The sequence below is a fragment of the Oncorhynchus mykiss genome, chromosome 16 (genome assembly GCF_057628025.1).
Source record: "Oncorhynchus mykiss isolate SJ-2025 chromosome 16, ASM5762802v1, whole genome shotgun sequence".
Lineage (NCBI taxonomy): Eukaryota > Metazoa > Chordata > Actinopteri > Salmoniformes > Salmonidae > Oncorhynchus > Oncorhynchus mykiss.
Genome location: NC_143037.1, coordinates 45,100,511 through 45,118,434, shown reverse-complemented (window position 1 = coordinate 45,118,434; position 17,924 = coordinate 45,100,511). Strand labels below are relative to the sequence as shown.

The 17,924-nt window shown below is 40.0% G+C and overlaps 4 protein-coding genes and 1 long non-coding RNA gene across 7 annotated transcripts; 2 read left to right on the top strand and 3 right to left on the bottom strand.

Annotated features, from left to right (window-relative positions):
* The first annotated feature begins 643 nt into the window (after nucleotides 1-643).
* On the top strand, nucleotides 644-1,972 carry LOC110492049 (uncharacterized). The gene is made up of 2 exons (XM_021566020.3): nucleotides 644-778; nucleotides 1,026-1,972. Exon 2 carries the CDS (start codon nucleotides 1,041-1,043, stop codon nucleotides 1,377-1,379), a length of 339 nt encoding a protein of 112 aa, XP_021421695.1. The 5' UTR covers nucleotides 644-778; nucleotides 1,026-1,040; the 3' UTR covers nucleotides 1,380-1,972.
* Nucleotides 1,121-2,703, bottom strand: LOC149976901 (uncharacterized). Its single transcript, XR_016487286.1, has 2 exons — nucleotides 2,469-2,703; nucleotides 1,121-2,163 (listed from the first exon to the last, which is right to left on the bottom strand). It is a non-coding gene; the product is annotated as an uncharacterized LOC149976901 (long non-coding RNA).
* Nucleotides 1,981-7,857, top strand: LOC110492048 (transcription initiation factor TFIID subunit 8). 2 transcript variants are annotated; one of them, XM_021566019.3, is made up of 8 exons: nucleotides 2,000-2,174; nucleotides 3,450-3,609; nucleotides 3,797-3,895; nucleotides 5,734-5,796; nucleotides 6,278-6,402; nucleotides 6,548-6,695; nucleotides 6,884-7,026; nucleotides 7,276-7,857. In XM_021566019.3, the coding sequence occupies exons 1-8, from the start codon at nucleotides 2,127-2,129 to the stop codon at nucleotides 7,414-7,416; spliced, it is 927 nt and encodes a 308-aa protein (XP_021421694.1). In that variant the 5' UTR covers nucleotides 2,000-2,126; the 3' UTR covers nucleotides 7,417-7,857. The 2 variants fall into 2 exon arrangements, 1 of the variants encoding a protein (XP_021421694.1); XR_016487285.1 differs by lacking the exon at nucleotides 6,548-6,695 and having other exon boundaries at nucleotides 1,981-2,174.
* On the bottom strand, nucleotides 7,240-10,262 carry LOC110492047 (ciliary microtubule-associated protein 3). Of its 2 annotated transcripts, XM_021566018.3 has the most exons (6): nucleotides 9,957-10,262; nucleotides 9,738-9,874; nucleotides 9,415-9,513; nucleotides 9,051-9,184; nucleotides 8,620-8,737; nucleotides 7,240-8,518 (listed from the first exon to the last, which is right to left on the bottom strand). In XM_021566018.3, exons 1-6 carry the CDS (start codon nucleotides 9,973-9,975, stop codon nucleotides 8,450-8,452), a joined length of 576 nt encoding a protein of 191 aa, XP_021421693.1. In that variant the 5' UTR covers nucleotides 9,976-10,262; the 3' UTR covers nucleotides 7,240-8,449. The 2 variants fall into 2 exon arrangements, with proteins under 2 accessions (XP_021421693.1, XP_021421692.1); XM_021566017.3 differs by having other exon boundaries at nucleotides 9,738-10,041.
* An 824-nt stretch (nucleotides 10,263-11,086) lies between these two features.
* LOC110492046 (V-type proton ATPase subunit S1) lies at nucleotides 11,087-17,326 on the bottom strand. The gene is made up of 10 exons (XM_021566015.3): nucleotides 17,066-17,326; nucleotides 16,650-16,776; nucleotides 15,643-15,717; nucleotides 15,062-15,255; nucleotides 14,899-14,936; nucleotides 14,665-14,750; nucleotides 14,217-14,461; nucleotides 13,398-13,451; nucleotides 12,657-12,888; nucleotides 11,087-12,513 (listed from the first exon to the last, which is right to left on the bottom strand). Exons 1-10 carry the CDS (start codon nucleotides 17,188-17,190, stop codon nucleotides 12,298-12,300), a joined length of 1,392 nt encoding a protein of 463 aa, XP_021421690.1. The 5' UTR covers nucleotides 17,191-17,326; the 3' UTR covers nucleotides 11,087-12,297.
* Between the last annotated feature and the right edge of the window lie 598 nt (nucleotides 17,327-17,924).

Sequence of the window (17,924 nt, the reverse complement as noted above, 5' to 3'; positions counted from 1 at the left end):
TTAAAGATACATTCCGGGATCCTAAGCACTTACAAATTTGTAACATATTGTACAAATTATAATTTGTAACATACCTACATTTCGTAGGATATGTTACATCCTGACATTTTTAGTTGTTATGCATTTCGTTCAATATGTTACAAATTACAATTCGTACAATATGTTACATATTGAACGAATTGGAATTTGTAACATACCATACGAATTGTATCCTAAGCACTTACAAATTTGTAACATATTGTACGAATTGTAATTTGTAACATATTGAACGAAATGCATAACAACTAAAAATGTCAGGACGTAACATATCCTACGAAATGGATGATGTACAATTTTCGGGGACCGTTTTGGCTCGTGAGCACGACTTTCAAAACAACTGGCTGAAATTATACAAAAGCTGTACAAAACCACACAATTTGTACCTCTGTTTCATGACTAAAACACATGTGACTCACGTGATATTACTTGCACAATATATTTTGGCAAGTTGGGTTTTTTTCAGTGACCTTGCCTTTGTACCGACTCTTGGCTGTTTCCAAAACAGCCCTGGATGCCATTATAGAGTGCATCAGATATTGAAGACATTGCCTCAAAGCAGTTGACTCCAACACTGCACTTCCTCAACACCCATCGTCATGAATATTCATAATTTGACACTTTGTGGGAGTTGATGTGGATCTCCTTGTGTATAAAACCCAGCACCTCTCATTGCATCTTTGCTTGGGGATGCTTGACTAAGACGAAATCTAAGGAAAGCATTTAACAGGTCCCTATACAGGTAAGTACATTTAAATATTTTCAGCTCTGTTCTGTGCAGTCTTCATTCAATCTTATTCAGAATTGAAGAGTGTAATCTACATTGTCTGAATATATTATCAGTGATATATTATTTAATACATTATGATTATCATAAAATGTACAGCGGTCAGTACTAATAATTACGCTAATTTGTTTTAGTTTAATTACCACATTTGCAGAGTCATTAAACAGCCTATTATGTATGACATTTCCTTTTCCCTCAATAGACTGAACTTAAGACAATGGAGACCATAAACGAAATCATTCCATTCGCTAAGGAGATGCTGAGCCAGAGGCCCAGTCGAGGCATGATGAAGGTGTACCTGCTGGGTTCTACCCTGGCATTTTTTGGAGTTGTCGGTGGGCTGGTGGAAACGGTCTGCATGCCATTTTGTGAACAGGAGCCATTAGATGAGGAAATGATCAAGCTGATCACAGAGGAGAAGAAGAGGCAAATGCTGGAGCCAGAGATAACCACTGTCGAGCCTGATGTTGTGGATGAGTTGCAAACAGAGATTGATGCTAAGAAGCCACTGGAAGGTCGTCAGAGGAGGGCGTCTATCAGGTCACCTGCCTGTTGAAGATGCACTGCAACAACATCTTATGTTACACACACTAATGAAACCAACACTCAGAACACAAAATGTGGTGAAATAAGCTGTCAACCAGGCAATCAAAAGAGATTGCACTTGGTGATTTTTGTCATGATAATTTGGCCATGTTTAGGGACCCCTTGACTTATTATTAATGAGAAGAGAAGAGGCTGAATGGATGGATGGACGAATGCAACAACAAGCTACAGTGATGACTGGCTGCTGGGCAGCAGAAGCTCTGTGACTGATTGAGAATTTGTATTTTCTTTTGGCTTCCTAATAAACCTATTTTAGGTTACCACTGGGTCATGAACTGGTTAATGTCAAACAGTGCTGTGAGTAGTCTACTGTAGCCTATCTAATTATTTATATAAACCCTAGATGACTGTTTTAAAGCCACTGCACAGGTCTTTTTGTACTCCATTGTAAAAAATATTTTGGAAGCTATAGAAATGCATTTATAAATGTGTATATTCGTTTTTGCTAAGTATATTCTATTACATACACATTGATGCATACATTTCAATTGTATTATGTGAACTGAACATAAAAACAAAAAAATAAAGACATTAATAAAAACATTTTCCTTAAATGAGTTTTTTTCTACCGGAAATGATGCCGTTTTGTTTTTCTGTCTGTCGTGTGCCTAGCAAGCTAGGCGAACACTTTTGTTGTCAGAAAGGTGTGACTTTGTGAAATAACGATTTGGGAGCAAATAAACAACCTACCGTGCAGATGGCGGACCCTGCGGTGATGGCGGGTGGATTCAGTGCTATAGTAGGGGTAAATAAGATTGTCATATGTAAGCTAACTTGGCTACAATGTTAGCCACCATCAGGCTAGCTTGTCAACATAACGTTAGGTTAACTACAATGGTTGTAAATCGCCTGTCTGTCCAAATTAAACTAGCACATTAAAACACATTTTACCTCCTCAAATGACATCCATTAGCTAGCTACGTTTAAACGAATGTTTTTTTTAAAGGAAAGTCGGTTAAGAACAAATTCGTATTTACAATGGCGGCCTAGGAACAGTGGGTTAACTGCCTTGTTCAGGAGCAGAACGACAGATTTTTACCTTGTCAGCTCGGGGAGTCGATCTCACGTAAACTCGTACATCGCCTTGGTCCGTACAATTGCCCTTATTTTAGCGCCCCAAAAACGTAATAATTACAGATCAACTGTAATGTCAATAACATTGTAAAGCACAATTTCTCCCCTTTCCAACATAATCAATTACATGACATAAACGCTGCCCGTTTCTGCATAATTCAAGCAGGCAATGAGCCCCATCGGGTCTTTTTAAAAATGGCGGGTGGGGAAGCGAAACTAATGCGTGATAGTGAGGAGAGATGTTGTGTGGGAAAATTGCTTTTTTTCACTCGCCTCTAAAATGTAAATAAAACCCTAAAGAGTTTATATAATGTGCCATTACATACATATTTGAAGGTTTGTGTCGAATTTGAATCAGGTTTTTAGGGCGGTGCTAAAGTGATCTTATAAGTAAACAGCGGCTTTGAGAATGATGATCGCATGCAATGATGACGAAAAAAATGACGGTCGCTGTCCATTTCTTGTTTTTAAAGGATGATAGAAGTGCTACACCTGGTGGAGAGATATTGTAAGACAGAAATAGTTGCTTTATGCGTGCTGTACGTTACGACATGACACGTCAAGATGTAACGGAGGTCCGTTCTTTCAACTTTTCTCCAATACTATAGTCATTACCATGTCGATCAACGCTTGAATAGAAACCTAGTTCACACCCCCGATTTTGACGTCAACACACAGTCCCATTAGTTTTCTTTGTAGCCTCGTTTGAATGTTGCGGTTGCACACATTTGTACGGAATGGGGAGAGTTTACGTTTGCAACCTTTCGGTTACTCGCCCAACGCTCTAACCACTAGGCTACTTCCCACCCCCGTTGTTGACTTGCTGTTCACAATCACGTCATGCCATTTGCAAACTGGGGTCGTTAATCCTGTATAAGCGTGTAGGTAGCTAGTTGGCTAACCATGAGAGAAAGTGTTTTCACACGGACATCTGTATGTTTTACAGCGTTCCGGGTGTGGTAAGGCGACGTCCAGCCCGGCAGAGAATTACCAGCTTGCCCGGCGTCGCACCCTCCAAGTGGTAGTGAGCTCTCTGCTGACAGAGTGTGGATTCGAGAGCGCAGAGAAGGCCACCGTGGAATCACTGACTGAGATGATCCAGAGCTGTATGTAACCATTGTGTGTTGATGTTTTTGAAAATGTAATTCATACATGTTTTGGATTAAACTAATAACCCTTTGCTGGCTTGAATTAAACAACAAGCCATGTCAAGTGACTAGCCCTTCATGAAATCACCACAATTGTCTGTATTACTGACCTCTCATCTGTGTCTATTCCCTGTACTTTTTCCAGACATATCTGAAGTAGGTCGTTGTGCCAAGGCATACTGTGAACACACAGCTCGAATCACGCCCACCCTCTCTGACGCTGTGGTCACACTCAATGAAATGGGTTAGTTTAACCTCAGGAAAATGCAAAATAATTACAGCTTGAATTAGAATTGGGCCGTATACTGTATTTTATGATATACCGGTATTGATGCAGGGACCAGTTTGGGTTTTTACTTTACCGGTATTTGAATGTTTGGTTTGTTAAACGTGATACGCCATGTGTAATCAATTTTTATAGTTTACTTCGCTACTTGAGTCATCTCTCTCCGTGCCACTTTCAACACAGACCTCGCCACGCCCGTCACTCAAGGAGCACATTTGATGTTCCTCAACCACGAGATACTTGTGTTCAGTCTGCATGGTCAATGCAGCACATGCAACAATGTTGATGACAATGCTGATTTAAATTTGCTTCTTAATATAAATCCACAAGCGTTCTATAATGACACTTAGTTTGTGTTTCTTACATCAGCAAACAGCTAGTTTGTCTTTTCTTAGCAAGTTGCCCTAAATCTTGTGAGACGCTAATTGTTAGCCGCTAATAAATGTACTGAGTAAGAGCAAACGTAGCTAGCTAATACAGCTTGATAATACCAGTGATGGTGTAGACCTAAATCAGCATGTTTGTGCAACAGTATCTTCTAAATCAAAGAGAAATATGCAAAGCAAGAATATGTTAGCTACATGAAGTAGCTAAGAGAAAACATTCAATGTAGCCAAAGCTTTTAGGGACCACTAGGAAACACTAAACACTTTAGTTCCTACCCTCTCACAATAACTCCTCCCTGGCATTTTAATTCGTTGTCATCTCCAAAAACAATATTCAAAGTCCCCACTTATATTCTAACTATAGAATTAGAAAAGTCATTCTATTTCCATGATTCCAACAGTTTTGCTCTAATTGGCCAGTCAAATCGCAATTGCAACATTTGGTTAAAAATAAGTCCTAGATTATTTGCCCATATCGTGCAGCCCTACGTGGCAGTGTGGACCTTATCTCAATTGAGCAGTGGTGTAAAGTACTTAAGTAAAGATACTTTCAAGTACTACTCAAGTAGTTTTTTTTTTTGGTATCTGTACTTTGCTTAATTTAAAAAAATGTTTTGACAACTTTTACTTTAATACATTCCTAAAGAGAGAAACTGTACTTTTTACTCCATGCATTTTCCCTGACACCTAAAAGTACTTGTTACATTTTGAATGCTTAGCAGGACAGGAAAATGGTCCGATTCACGCACTTGTCAAGAGAACATCCCTGGTCATCTACTGGCTCTGATCTGGGGGACTCACTAAACACGCATGCTTTGTTTGTAAATTATGTCTGAGTGTTGGAGTGTGCCCCTGGCTATTCGTAAATAAATAAAAACAAGAAAATGGTGCCATCTGGTTTGCTTAATATAAGGAATTTGAAATGATTTATACTTTTACTTTTGATACTTAAGCATATTTAAAACCAAATACTTTTAGACTTTTACTCAAGTAGTATTTTACTGGGGGACTTTCACTTTTACTTGAGTAATTTTCTATTAACGTATCTTTACTTTAACTCATGTATGACAATAGGCTACTTTTTCCACCACTGCAATTGAGTGCAGGAAATACAGAAATGATAAGTGCTGAAATTTGTTTTGGTTGAATTGAACAGTATAAAACAATCAATGGAGAAAGACTCATTGAAATCACTTAATGTATGCGTTGCCACCCTAGGATCACTCACTACTCATAAAGCAAATGTAGAACTTGTATTATTCATAAACTAAAAATACCGTCATACTGTAAAAAAAAAAGTTTTAAATACCATGATATAATATTTGGGCCATATCGCCCAGCCCTAGCTTGAATATGAAATCTCTATTTAATTTGTCTTCATTAACTTATTTGTTTCATGTACCACCACAGGTTTCAATGTGGACACTCTGCCAGGGTATGCCAAGAGATCACAGAGGATGGTTATAACTGCTCGTGAGTCTTTACTGTTAGTAGACCCTCAAGAGGCTGGTATTTACCCTGCACCGAAGAGGCTGCTGCCCTATATACATAGACATGGAATCACTGACCACATTAATAATGGCACACTAGTCACTGTAATAATGTTTACATAGTGCTTTACTCATCTCATATGTATATACTGTATTCTATTCTACTGTATTTTAGTCAATGCCACTCCCAACATTGCTTCTCCTAATATTTATATTTCTTAATTCCATTATTTTAGATGTGTATTGTTGTGAATTGTTAGATACTACTGCACTTTTGGAGCTAGGAACACAAGCATTTCGCTACACCCGCAATAACATCTGCTAAATATGTGTATGTGACCAATAAAATTTGATTTAGACTACAACTGAGGACAAAACACAAGAACACTATAGAGAAAGCTAGTAACTGGTCTTAGAATGAAAGTAGAAAGATGCTTAACTGGCAATCTGTGTGTATTTTTCAGCTCCAGTGACGAATGCTCCTGTGATCCCAAAGGCCTTGATTGCTGGACAGAAACGCACTCATCCCTCCCACATCCCCAGCCACTTCCCGGAGTTCCCCGATCCTCACACTTACATCAAAACTCCAGTGAGTCAACCACACTTCTTACCGTTTTCCAAGCCAGAAACATACTTGACTTAGTATTTATATACTGACACTTTTCCGAGTGGTCTAGTGAAAAGATTTTTAAGATGAACAAATTGGTGAGTTTCCTCGGTTGTCTTTCTATCAGACGTTTCGGGAGCCTGTGTCAGATTATCAGGTGGTGCGAGAGAAGGCAGCTTCTCAGAGAAGAGATGTAGAGCGAGCACTCACACGCTTCATGGCCAAGACAGGAGAAACACAGAGCCTCTTCAAGGATGATGTCACTGCCTTCCCATGTGAGCGAGTGCTCGTTGTTGTTGTCAAGCATGATTCTCATTCATGCTGTTCAATTGAATAATCTGCACAAAAATGCTTCTAATATGGAACAGAAGTTCTGTTCCCGTTGATCTTATTTCCTACTAGAGAGAGTGTTGGGTACCTGTGTTTACATGGGTAATAATACTGATGCCTTTGTGGTTGCCAGTGATCGCAGAGCGGCCCAGCTCCATCCCGTACCTCAGTGCCCTGCTGCCCTCAGAACTGGAGCTGCAGACTCTGGAGGAGACTGACTCCTCTGAACAGGACGATCAGACCGACAGCGAGAACACGCCAGTCAACAACCTCAATGTGAGTCAGGGACATGGGCCAAAGGAAATATTCAACCTTGAGTCTTTATGATCTGCAGTGCAATGTGGTTTGGCCTATACAGAATGAACTTCAATAGAATAATCAAGGCCCTCCTAATGAGGGTGTTTACAAAGGCATTCATTGTTAAGAGCAAATCTATATTAAAATGTACCTGGTGTGTTGATTGCTACAAAAAAAACATTTGAAATTAAGTTTGTTTTCCTCATCTATGCCTTTAATCAAATTTAGGATGATCCTGGAGCTGATAAGGAGAATTCCGTGCTTCTTGCTGGGGGCGTGGTTCCCTCGGTGAAGGTCAGTGAAGAAAACATGATTGACAACCCATACTTGAGGCCAGTCAAGAAACCCAAAGTGAGGAGGAAGAAGTGAGAGTTTACTACACTTAGCTACTAATTTGGACTTCTGTCAGCCACAACGAAGAGTGAATTGTAAGAAGCAGTCAACAGCTCTGTGCTTCTGAGAAGTGGACCCACGTGGACATCTGAGGTCAGGGACTCCAACCTCTCAACTTCCTACATGGCAAATACTGCTCATTATGACACCCTTCACCAGTTACATTCATGAGAAAACAGACATTTGCTAAATTTAATATTTTTCAAATTTGTGGAATGGTTCTGTCGTGAAAGAAAATGTAACATTTGCTAAAATGTTATTTTTACCTATTTCCGAATTATGATTTCAGTCGTTTGTGAATAATGAACAGGACATAAAATGTTTTGATTTGTAATTTTAACATCAATTTACCCAAATGACACATTTTAGCCTATCGCCAAATATACACTGAACAAAAAAATAAACGCAACATGTAAAGTGTTGGTCCATTGTTTCATGATCTGAAATAAAACATGTCCCAGTTCTTCCATGGCCTGCATACTCACCAGAAATGTCACCCATTGAGCATGTTTGGGAGGCTCTGGATCGATGTGTACGGCAGCGTGTTCCAGTTCTCGCCAATATCCAGCAACAACTTTAGTATCTGGTGTGATACTGCCATTGAAGAAGAGTGGGGCAACATTCCACAGGCCACAATCAACAGCCTGATCAACTATGCGCTGCATGCGACAAATGGTAGTCACACCAGATACTGACTGGTTTTCTGATCCACGCCCCTACCTTTAAGGTATCTGAACAGATCTGTATTCCCAGTTGTGAAATCCATAGATTAGGACCTAATTTATTTATTTATTTGAAATGTACTAGTTCCTTATATGAATTGTAACTGAAAAATCTTTGAAATTGTTGGTTACATTTAGATTTTTGTTCAGCGTACATGAGGCAAGAATTAGGCAACTTCACTCCCCACTTCGTATACCTTGAGATATTGGTCATTTGTGAGGCTATATTAAAGCTGAGAAATAAAATCACTTTATTTATGCTTACATCAGATTGATCTCCAGAAGAGTCAGGTGTAGAACAACTGTAGATATGCCACCCGACTTCTTTGCTTCACAAACTCCTTGTCACAAAGCAGCTATGCATGACAAAAATGAAACGCATGTTATTGCTGACAATACCGGTATACATCTCCATATTACTTTGTATAGTAATGCAAAGTCAAACTTACAAACCCACCTCTGTCCTCAAGGCTTTCCTCTCTAATGTGGGCAGTCTACCCCAGTCTGGGGAACCAAATTTCATAGGCCATGACACCTTCTGGTTCAGAGTAGTATCATGAGCATATGTCCCTGGGCTGCATCATAAAAACAGATGTTAGTAGTCAATCAATTTGAAGAATGATACATGCAATATACATATATACGATATTCCTCAAACCCAACTCTGGACTTTGAAGACAGTTCCAATGCTTTTTTCCCCCCATTGTTCCCCTCTAATCAGGGACTGATTTTGACCAGGTGGGTGCAATTAATAATCAGATGGAACAGAAAACCAGCAGGCTCCGAACCTCATAATGTAAGAGTTGAATACCCCTGCAAGAGATAATCAGTGTTTTCCTATTATGGACAGTTTGGAAAGGGTGCCACTCCCAATTAGCATTCACTCACCCTGGTTTGAAGTCAGCTGTAACAGGCTTGGTCCTGAACCTCTTTGTGGTGGAGCTGAAGGGGATTCTGCCAGGAGGGTATACTTTAGACCAGGTTCTGTCCTGCTGATACCTCTGAGGGGAAGGAGTGATTGTCTGGGTGGTGGGAGGAAAACATTTAAATGAGAGAAGGATATTCAGAGACCTAAAAATAGAAGTAAATGTTACAATATGCCTATAAGAAGATCATTTTTCAAATTGCTTTCAATGTAATGGCAATAGGTTGACTAATTTCTCACGTCGTTAGATAAACCTTAAGATTTTTCAAAAACAGGTTGGCTATCAACATAAATCATGCATATTCTCATAAGGCTTTAACATCATACCTGAGCACAGGGCAGAAACCGTGCAGACGTCCTTGCAGCAAGAGTGTATCCTTTCTTACTCTCAGGTCTCTTCTGTACATCATATAGAATGGTACCAACCTGTTGGAACAATAACTAACGTGAAAAACCTCACAAGAGAATGTAAGGATTTCCTAATGTTATTTGAACTGGCTGTTTGAGTAGCTTCTGCAATGCATTATTTATTACCATGCGGAAAATAACCAAATTGGTTTATTTGAGATCAACAGGTTAACAGATCTTTATGAAGAGTGTGGATAGGTCATTGAAAGAACATGACAGTAAACTGCTCAGGAAAAACTCACATGATTGTCATAGCAGCCGGGGCCACGGTGTGGGGCTCCCTCAAGTGACAGCTTATTGCCCAGCCGGTTAGGTGCACAGTGGGTCGGAAACAACTTCCGTTCCTGGCAGCTGCCAAAGGCAACGCACCGCAGGGGAGCTACAAATTCAGAGATAAGATTGGACATTTTTAATTGACGCTAATAGATAAAAACGCAATGGGTGGACGCTAATCATTTTACCTGCATCCAGTGCCGCCATGTTCCCTCTTCCTTTTGTTTATATTCTTACCGGTAACGATGGGAACCAGGTGGATGAATGGTATAGAAGGGATCCAGTTTTTGTCAAATTAACGTCAAAGGTAGATTTTTTTGGTGCGTGGGGATTTAAACTAACCCCAAGTAACCATTTTCTTAACCTTCTACTAACCTGCTACGAAAAGTCAAATCTGACGTTATTTTGACAAAAACTGGATCCTTCCAGACATGACAGGATGGATGCGCGGTAAATTATGCAAATACTTGGCTGGAAACTTCAGGTTGACGTGAATGGCTACTCTATTCTCCACTTTCAACGAATGAGAATTAACTTGTTTACTTTACTTTTGCAATTTAATAATGTGACCATAATGCAATATTCATGTGATAATTATAATCAAACATATGTTATTTGGAGGCAATGTTTGGACAGTGTGACCAGACAAATACAAAACCTGGTTACACCTGTTTAAGCCAAGTTTGTGGGACATTTTAAACTACCAAAGCAGCCGTTTTTATCTCAATATCAAATCATTTCTAGCTAACAATTAAGTACCTTACTGGGATTGTTTTCAATAAAAATTGTCAAAAAGAAAAAATATATATATTCTTAGCAAAGAGCAATTTCTCAAGCAAGAATTTTGCTAGGACTGTCTGGGAATGTTCTGAGTGGGAGGGGAAAACTGAAAACTATCTGTTATTGGCAGAGAGGTTTGGAACTGCATTAACCAATGATGATGATGACATCAAGCAGGCCAAAACTCCATCCCACCAAAACAGGCTGAAATTTCAGGCAGTCTTTTCAAGCACCTCTTACACTAAAAAGGCATGTATTATTTCAGTATTATTCCAACCTCATAGTGGATATATACATAAAAAACAGGAAAAACACTTTTGACTCTCCTGGGCCTTTTGACTTTACTGATAGTGTTTAAGAGGCACATTTTCTATTCTTAATAAATTACATGAGTTGCTTCAAGATGGCAAAGCATTGGATTTGAGTATACATTTGGTACTATATGTGTAGGGGCATGAGGGTCCCTGATAGTTTTGACATTTCATGTAATTTCAGCATAACTTTACACTTATCAATAATAATAAAAAACAGGTCAGCATTGTTGTGTATTGTTGCATTGTCTTTTTGGAACAAAGTTATACAAAACAATTTGCACAGCATTGTGTGATCTCCAATTCATCCCACTGGCATTCCCAACAGCAATATTTAGGGTAGGGCTTTGTCAATAGCATAAGTCTGCACACATACGTTCAACTTCATATGTACATGCAATTCTTTCATTATTATTGTTAGATTTTTAAATTACACAGCTGAGAAACTTACAAAGCAAGTGAAATACAACTAAATCAGTCCCACAACATGCTACAATCACATTAATTAAATTGACAACAAAAGCTTCTCTCTGACAATTAGCAGTATTACTTGTACAAACAAACCCCTTAATTGGCACTCATTGAAACATGCGTGATCTGAGAATTTATCAAGGCAAAAGAGTATTGACAGTACATCATGCAGTTTCCTTTGGGCAAGTGCAGATGAAGAGAGGCTATGGAATGTACCGCATTGCAAGATAAAAGGGTAACACAGACATAGAAACACATGGATGGTGTCAAAGGAACACAGGCCGTGTCAGGGGAAGGCCCTAAAAATTGTCCGTCTCCAACTACCCAAGTCATAGACTGTTCTCTCTGCTACAGCACGGCAAGCGTTACCGACGTACCACGTTTGGAACCAACAGCTACCTGGCCTATCTGCATTGACCCTTTTTGCACTAACTCATATGACTGATCACATAAGCTGCTGCTAATGTTGACTATCTATCCTGTTGCCTAGTCATTTTATCCCTACCTATATGTACACATTTACTTCATACCCCTGCTTATCTACTCAGTACTGGTACCCAGGTTATCATTACTCGTGTATTTATTCCATTATTATTTCTCTCTGCATTGTTGGGAAGGGCCCATAAGAAAGCATTTCACTGTTGTTTACGAACAATGTGACGAATACAATGTGATTTGACAAATGCCAAGAGGATGGGAATGCTCAATGCTGAGAATCAGAGAACAGGGTGGAGGTGGCTAAAATAAGTAAGTAGGCAAATGACAATAGAACATATCAAATAACTCATGAGCAAATCAATGTGGAGGGAACATAAGTTAGGGGAGTGGAGGGGTTAGCCTGGTTCCAGATCTGTTTGTGTCGTCTTGCCAACTCACATGGTCAATGTCACACGACAATGACCATAGGGGTAGGCAAGACAGCACAAACGGATCTGGGACCGGGCTCAGGGGCGTTCTCTTGTCTTCATTACTCCGACTGAGGCACTGAGATTGAGGGGCCTTTAGGGTCGTCAAAGCGGTCCATGGAGCGTAGCTGCATGATCATGTGCATGCCGTAGGTGAGGATTAGCAGCATCAGCAGAGAGGTGATCAGGCCCATCCAGATCCCTGGTGTGAAGAAGCCAGCACAGTCACTGGCATAGGAGAAATCTGTTGTCCTGTTCAGTATACTGAAGCCTTGGATCTAGATGGGGAATGGGGGGGGGAATAAGCCAAATGAGTAACAAGGAATTAGAGAGTAAAGACTGAACACTTTTTGTTCAATGAACCCTCTAGAACACTGCTTATTGAAAGGCGCTTTCTTTTCCGACATTCATGCATCAGTACCTGGAAGTCAGTGAAGAGAATCCTCCACTGGGTAGCATTCTGAGTGCGGGGCACAAGCAGTGCATTACGGAAGTTGTTGACATTCTGGCAGTGGAAGGAGTACTCTGCGGGGGCGTAGATGCCCCGGCTGCCATTGTAGATGGCTGTATCGGCATTGAATAGCAGTTCCACTGTGTCCAGGGTGAACCAGTTTCGTGCAGACACGGGGTAGCGCCGCTGGCTCATGGAGAAGCTAGAGAAGATGAGACTTGGTGAGGGTCATGCTTTAATTAAGCAATAAGGCCCGAGGGGGTGTGGTATATGGACAATATACCACGGCTAAGGGCTGTTTTTATGCACAACACGACGCAGAGTGCCTGGATACAGCCCGTAGCCGTGGTATATTAGCAATATACCACAAACCTTGAGGTGCCTTATTGCTATTATAAACTGGCCAATTAGAGCAGTAAAAATAAATGATTTGTCATACCCGTGGTATACAGTCTAATATACCACGGCTTTCAGCCAATCAGCATTCAGGGCTCAAACCCCCCCAGTTATGACACATTTAATGTGTGTAACCTCATGCTTAATATAGGAGTGAGAATGTACAGGAATTCATTGTTTATACATTGGACAGATCGATACATGCAAGAGCAAGGTGGTGTATTTTCATAGGAACTGATGCTCTGCACTTTGGTGTAATTTTTTATAATACTTGTTTTGCGTATTATCGTGATATAACTACATTATAATACTTACATGAGACGGAAGAGATTGTATGTTGGAACAGAACTTCCATAATCAAGGACAAGCCTGAGAAAGACGAGCACACGTTGTATTCAAAACATCCGCCATTATTGCATAGTGTAATAGTAATTATGTCACCAATAAACAAATCCCAATTTATTAAATCAACACACAATTGGGTAATTTGATAGTGCTAAGAGATGTAACACTTGTACCATAAGACACTAATCAACAGTGGGACTATACTTTGTATAGTACCAGTCAAAAGTTTGGACACCTACTCATTCCTGGGTTTTACTTTATTTTGACTATTTTCTACATTGTAGAATAATAATGAAGAAATCAAAACTATGAAATAACATTTAGTAACCAAAAAAAGTGTTCAATCAAAATATATTTTATATTTGAGATTCTTCAAAGTAGCCACCCTTTACCTTGATGACAGCTTTGCACACTCTTGGCATTCTCTCAACCAGCTTCACCTGGAATGCTTTCCCAACAGTCTTGAAGGAGTTCCCATATATGCTGAGCACTTGTTGGCTGGTTTTTCTTTACTCTGCGGTCCAACTCATCCCAAACCATCTCAATTAGGTTGAGATTGGGTGATTGTGGAGACCCGGGTTACTTTATTGGTTAGTACATGATTCCATATGTGTTATTTCATAGTTGATGTCTTCACTATTATTCTACAATGTAGAAAATAGTAAAAATAAAGAAAAAGCCTTGAATGAATAGGTGTGTCCAAACGCTTGACTGGTACAGTAGTACATAACAACAAGTGTCATGTCATAGTAAAAAAAAAAAAAAAAAAAAAAAGAGTATGAAGCTCACCGTGAATTTGTTTCATTACAGAAGGACTCAGCCGTACTCACAGAGCCACCTGGAGCAAAGGTCAATGGACCGAGGTCAATCCATTCCAGGTTATTAAAGCTGACGTTGAGATTCTGGGCCCAGAGCATGATGCAAGGGCCACTAGTAGTGTTAAACATCAAAGGAGGTTTGACCTCATCAACAACCGCCTGCAGCAAGGACCGGCCCATAGAAGACTGGCCAACCATGGATGGCTCCTCAATCACCTAGGGAACAAGAAGGTAAGTAGAACACAATAACATTTTTAAAAAATAAAACTTTATTGATAAGGCGAGTAGAACATAAAAGAACACCACATGACTTTATTTTAAGTCAGGTGAGGGGACAGTAGAAACTACAATGCTGAAAACGTGCTTATACACATCATGTAGATTAGAAGCATATGTTTGATTATTTCAAAGTTACTTACTCGTGAGGGCTTGAGTCCAGTGTAAATAGCAGTGTAGGGAACACCCTGGGCTTTCATGATGCTCAGAACTTTACCAATGACCTCATCTAAGCAGATAGGAAAATGCACCACTCAAACATACTGTATGACACATTGAGTCACAGAAATAAGTAGTTATTGAATACACAAATACCAATATATAAAACAACAACAGGATTTGGACAAGAACAATAAATGGTCAAAACTTCAACTTACCATTGCTACGCAGGACTTCCTTACAGGACAGATAAGCACTGGAACATAAACAAAGAGCATGAATATACAATACATGCTTAAGTTACTGTACGATTGTGAATCAATCACATAGTATTTTTCCCAAAACACTGGACTCTAGAAACATTTGGTTGAATTGTATTACCCAGTAGAATAGGGCAGTATGATAAGCAGCAGAGTGTTGTCTGATGCATTGAGTCGGAGATGCGCCAGTGTGTCTGGGTCTACGCTGAGTGGGGAGACACCCAGCTTCTCCTGTAGCAGACCTGGGACTGCACTAGCACCAAGCCATGACAGGGCAGGCAGCACCAATGGTGAAGAGGAAGACTGTAATGCAGACTGGGAGAGAGTCTGAATTTATAAAGTGTCTCAAAGTAGCGCTGCTGATGTAGGATTAGACCCCCACTGTCCATGTTATCGTTACTCATTGTGATCTAAAACCTCTCCTCTGAGACCCCCCAGCTGTTCCCTGTATGATCTATTCCAGAGCAAGCACACCTGATTTAGCTTGTCAACTAATCATCAAGCCATTGAATAGGTGAATCAGGTGAGCTAGTTCAGGGCTACAACAAAATTGTGAAACGTCTGGGGGTCCCAGAGTAGAGGTTTGAGAACCACTGATCATACATCACCACTCTAACACTGAGATGACACTTTATGAATATGGGCACTGATCATATTAGTATCCCAATACCCAGCCTCACCTCAAAAGGATAGAATACTTACCTCCAGGTTGGGAAAGGCACTCTCATGATTGTTTCCAAAAACGCCCCCATACCTTGTGAAGTCATCTTTGCTCAGCTATGTTAAAAAACAAAACGCATATCAACAACGTCAGTGTCACCTGCTTCAGAGTTTGAGATTCATTAAAAACAGTACAATATAAAAAGCTAAAACCCTTTAGCATAGTATCATTATTACTACATATCTAAAAACGGGTGGTCTGAGAATGGGAAGTAGTAAAGGGGAAGTGGTGCTGTGGCGCATTGTCACACCAGAATGAGAAACACCAGGCCAGGGCATCACGGGCTTCATTGCATTTCCATACAGGATTCACCCGTGTTTTACCCAAAAGGCACAGACTTTTCTGTTTCCATCTACGTGGGCTGGCACCCGTGCTCACGGGGCCATGGCTCCGGCAGACCTGCTCTCACTTCGGGCCAAAGACTGTCCCCTGGTACTTTTCAGCTGACATTTACATAACAATAGCTAACTCTGAACAATAGCTAACTGAACTCTTCACAAGTCCTCACAGTCAGCCCTAGCTATGGAAACAATTTCCCTAGTATACACTAGTGTCTACCTCTATCACTCCAGTGTCCCTGCAGATTGTAAATATGCTACTGGAATGTACTGACCCCGTATATAGTACGCCTACTTTCTCATGTTCTTCTTATTTCTATTTATCGTGTGTCTTTGTTCTACCTTATGTTATGTTTAGTATTATATTGTTATTGATTACTGCATTGTTGGGTTTAGAGCTAACAAGAAAGGCATTTCACTGTACTTGTGCATGTGACATTAAAACAACGAATTACAGTTGAAAAGCATACTGCACTTTAGCTGGCCTAGCTCTGCACTACTGTTCTCTAAAGCAGGAGTACAGTAGGTTATTGAAATTTGACATGACATACTAACACGGGCATTGATCAGGCTTCAAATGGTATTTGCCAAGTAGTAGACCCTTTTTCATGGTACAACTGAATACAATTATGATTTATCTCAGGCCTGACCTTGTCCTGTAGGAAGAGAAGCACGTTGTGTGGGGCAGACCCCAGAGCAGAATTTAGGTAGGACACCAGCTGGTCATTAGATATTATGTGACCAGCAGCTGGAGATGCCATGGGTGGCAAGGTGTACCTGGAAATATGAACAAAATAGTTTTATATCAATAGAATAGCAAGACATCTAACTACTACAGTTGGACATAAATCAACAACTAACATGGCAATGATTAGAAATACCTAATAAAGATCCATTTTTTTTAGAAAGGATAAATGCATTTACCCTGATAACGTTATACGTCTTATAAAACTTAATATAGCTACAAGGCTAGCTAGCAATCCAGCTGGAATGGTTAGTTTAGCATGCTAGCTAAACTAGCAGCGTTTAAAATACCTTCGCTTTCAAACTAATAATACATATTTACCCTTCACTGGACCACATTACAAGTGGTACTTGACTGCTGCAATGTCCAGTAGATAACAGGGCAAATAAAAGAGCAATAAAGGCCATGATAGTACGCAATTTACTTGACGACTCAGATCCTGCCATGGTAGGTTTTCTTTTCCGTAAAGTCCAAGTCACGTGGGGTAAATCAGCTGACTGTCATGGGAGTCAATGGTACACTTCCTTCTCACGCAGCCTGCCCTGACCCATCTTTTCACAAAGACCACATTGAGCTTTGATCAATTATTTACAGCGAATGGGAAATAATAACTCAATTCAATCTTAACCGTTTTCGGGGCCAAGCAATGTCACAAGTTGCAATATGCAAAGACATTTGTTTTTACCAATAAAGCCTGATTTCTTATGGCAATTTATTTAGCACCACAATTCGATAAAGATCTGTAACATTATATAATCTCATTAGGTTATGGTTAGTTTATTTAAGTCGTAGCAGATGTATAGGCCTGTGATTGTATCAACTGTCTATCTGTGAACACCTGACAAAGTAATTGCAAGACTGTTTATGCCTAATCTCAGAATATTGGTGAATTTGATATGGGACTTTCAAAGTTAAACGGGCGCTATATTGTCCGAGAAACCTTTTGCGCTCTCCGTGGTCCTGAAATTTGAACCTGAGTGGCCTGTCAGAACGGGTTAAACGTTCCAACAATTAACCTGGCATCGGTCCATGGTGCAGATATGGGTGACAGCTATCGTGCGCATGTTTTCCGGCCTTCATTTTCGGTCCATACAATGGAATAGGCCATATAGTAGGCTATACATACATAGGCTAGGCAGTTGGACGTTTTCAGGCGTGTCTAATCTTGAGGATATAGTCT

What these genes read in the sequence shown, in the direction of transcription:
- LOC110492049 (XM_021566020.3), top strand. Translation starts at nt 1,041, where the DNA reads ATGGAGACCATAAACGAAATCATTCCATTCGCTAAGGAGATGCTGAGC.
- LOC110492048 (XM_021566019.3), top strand. Translation starts at nt 2,127, where the DNA reads ATGGCGGACCCTGCGGTGATGGCGGGTGGATTCAGTGCTATAGTAGGG. An exon ending in GGTCACACTCAATGAAATGG is followed by an intron (nt 3,896 to 5,733) that starts GTTAGTTTAACC and finishes GTACCACCACAG; the next exon opens with GTTTCAATGTGGACACTCTG. An exon ending in ACACTTACATCAAAACTCCA is followed by an intron (nt 6,403 to 6,547) that starts GTGAGTCAACCA and finishes TCTTTCTATCAG; the next exon opens with ACGTTTCGGGAGCCTGTGTC.
- LOC110492047 (XM_021566017.3), bottom strand. Translation starts at nt 9,902, where the DNA reads ATGTCCAATCTTATCTCTGAATTTGTAGCTCCCCTGCGGTGCGTTGCC. An exon ending in GGTTTCTGCCCTGTGCTCAG is followed by an intron (nt 9,185 to 9,414) that starts GTATGATGTTAA and finishes CCCACCACCCAG; the next exon opens with ACAATCACTCCTTCCCCTCA. An exon ending in GGAAAGCCTTGAGGACAGAG is followed by an intron (nt 8,519 to 8,619) that starts GTGGGTTTGTAA and finishes TGTCATGCATAG; the next exon opens with CTGCTTTGTGACAAGGAGTT.
- LOC110492046 (XM_021566015.3), bottom strand. Translation starts at nt 17,190, where the DNA reads ATGGCAGGATCTGAGTCGTCAAGTAAATTGCGTACTATCATGGCCTTT. An exon ending in TACAATCTCTTCCGTCTCAT is followed by an intron (nt 12,889 to 13,397) that starts GTAAGTATTATA and finishes CATCTTCTCTAG; the next exon opens with CTTCTCCATGAGCCAGCGGC. An exon ending in TTCTCTTCACTGACTTCCAG is followed by an intron (nt 12,514 to 12,656) that starts GTACTGATGCAT and finishes TTCCCCATCTAG; the next exon opens with ATCCAAGGCTTCAGTATACT.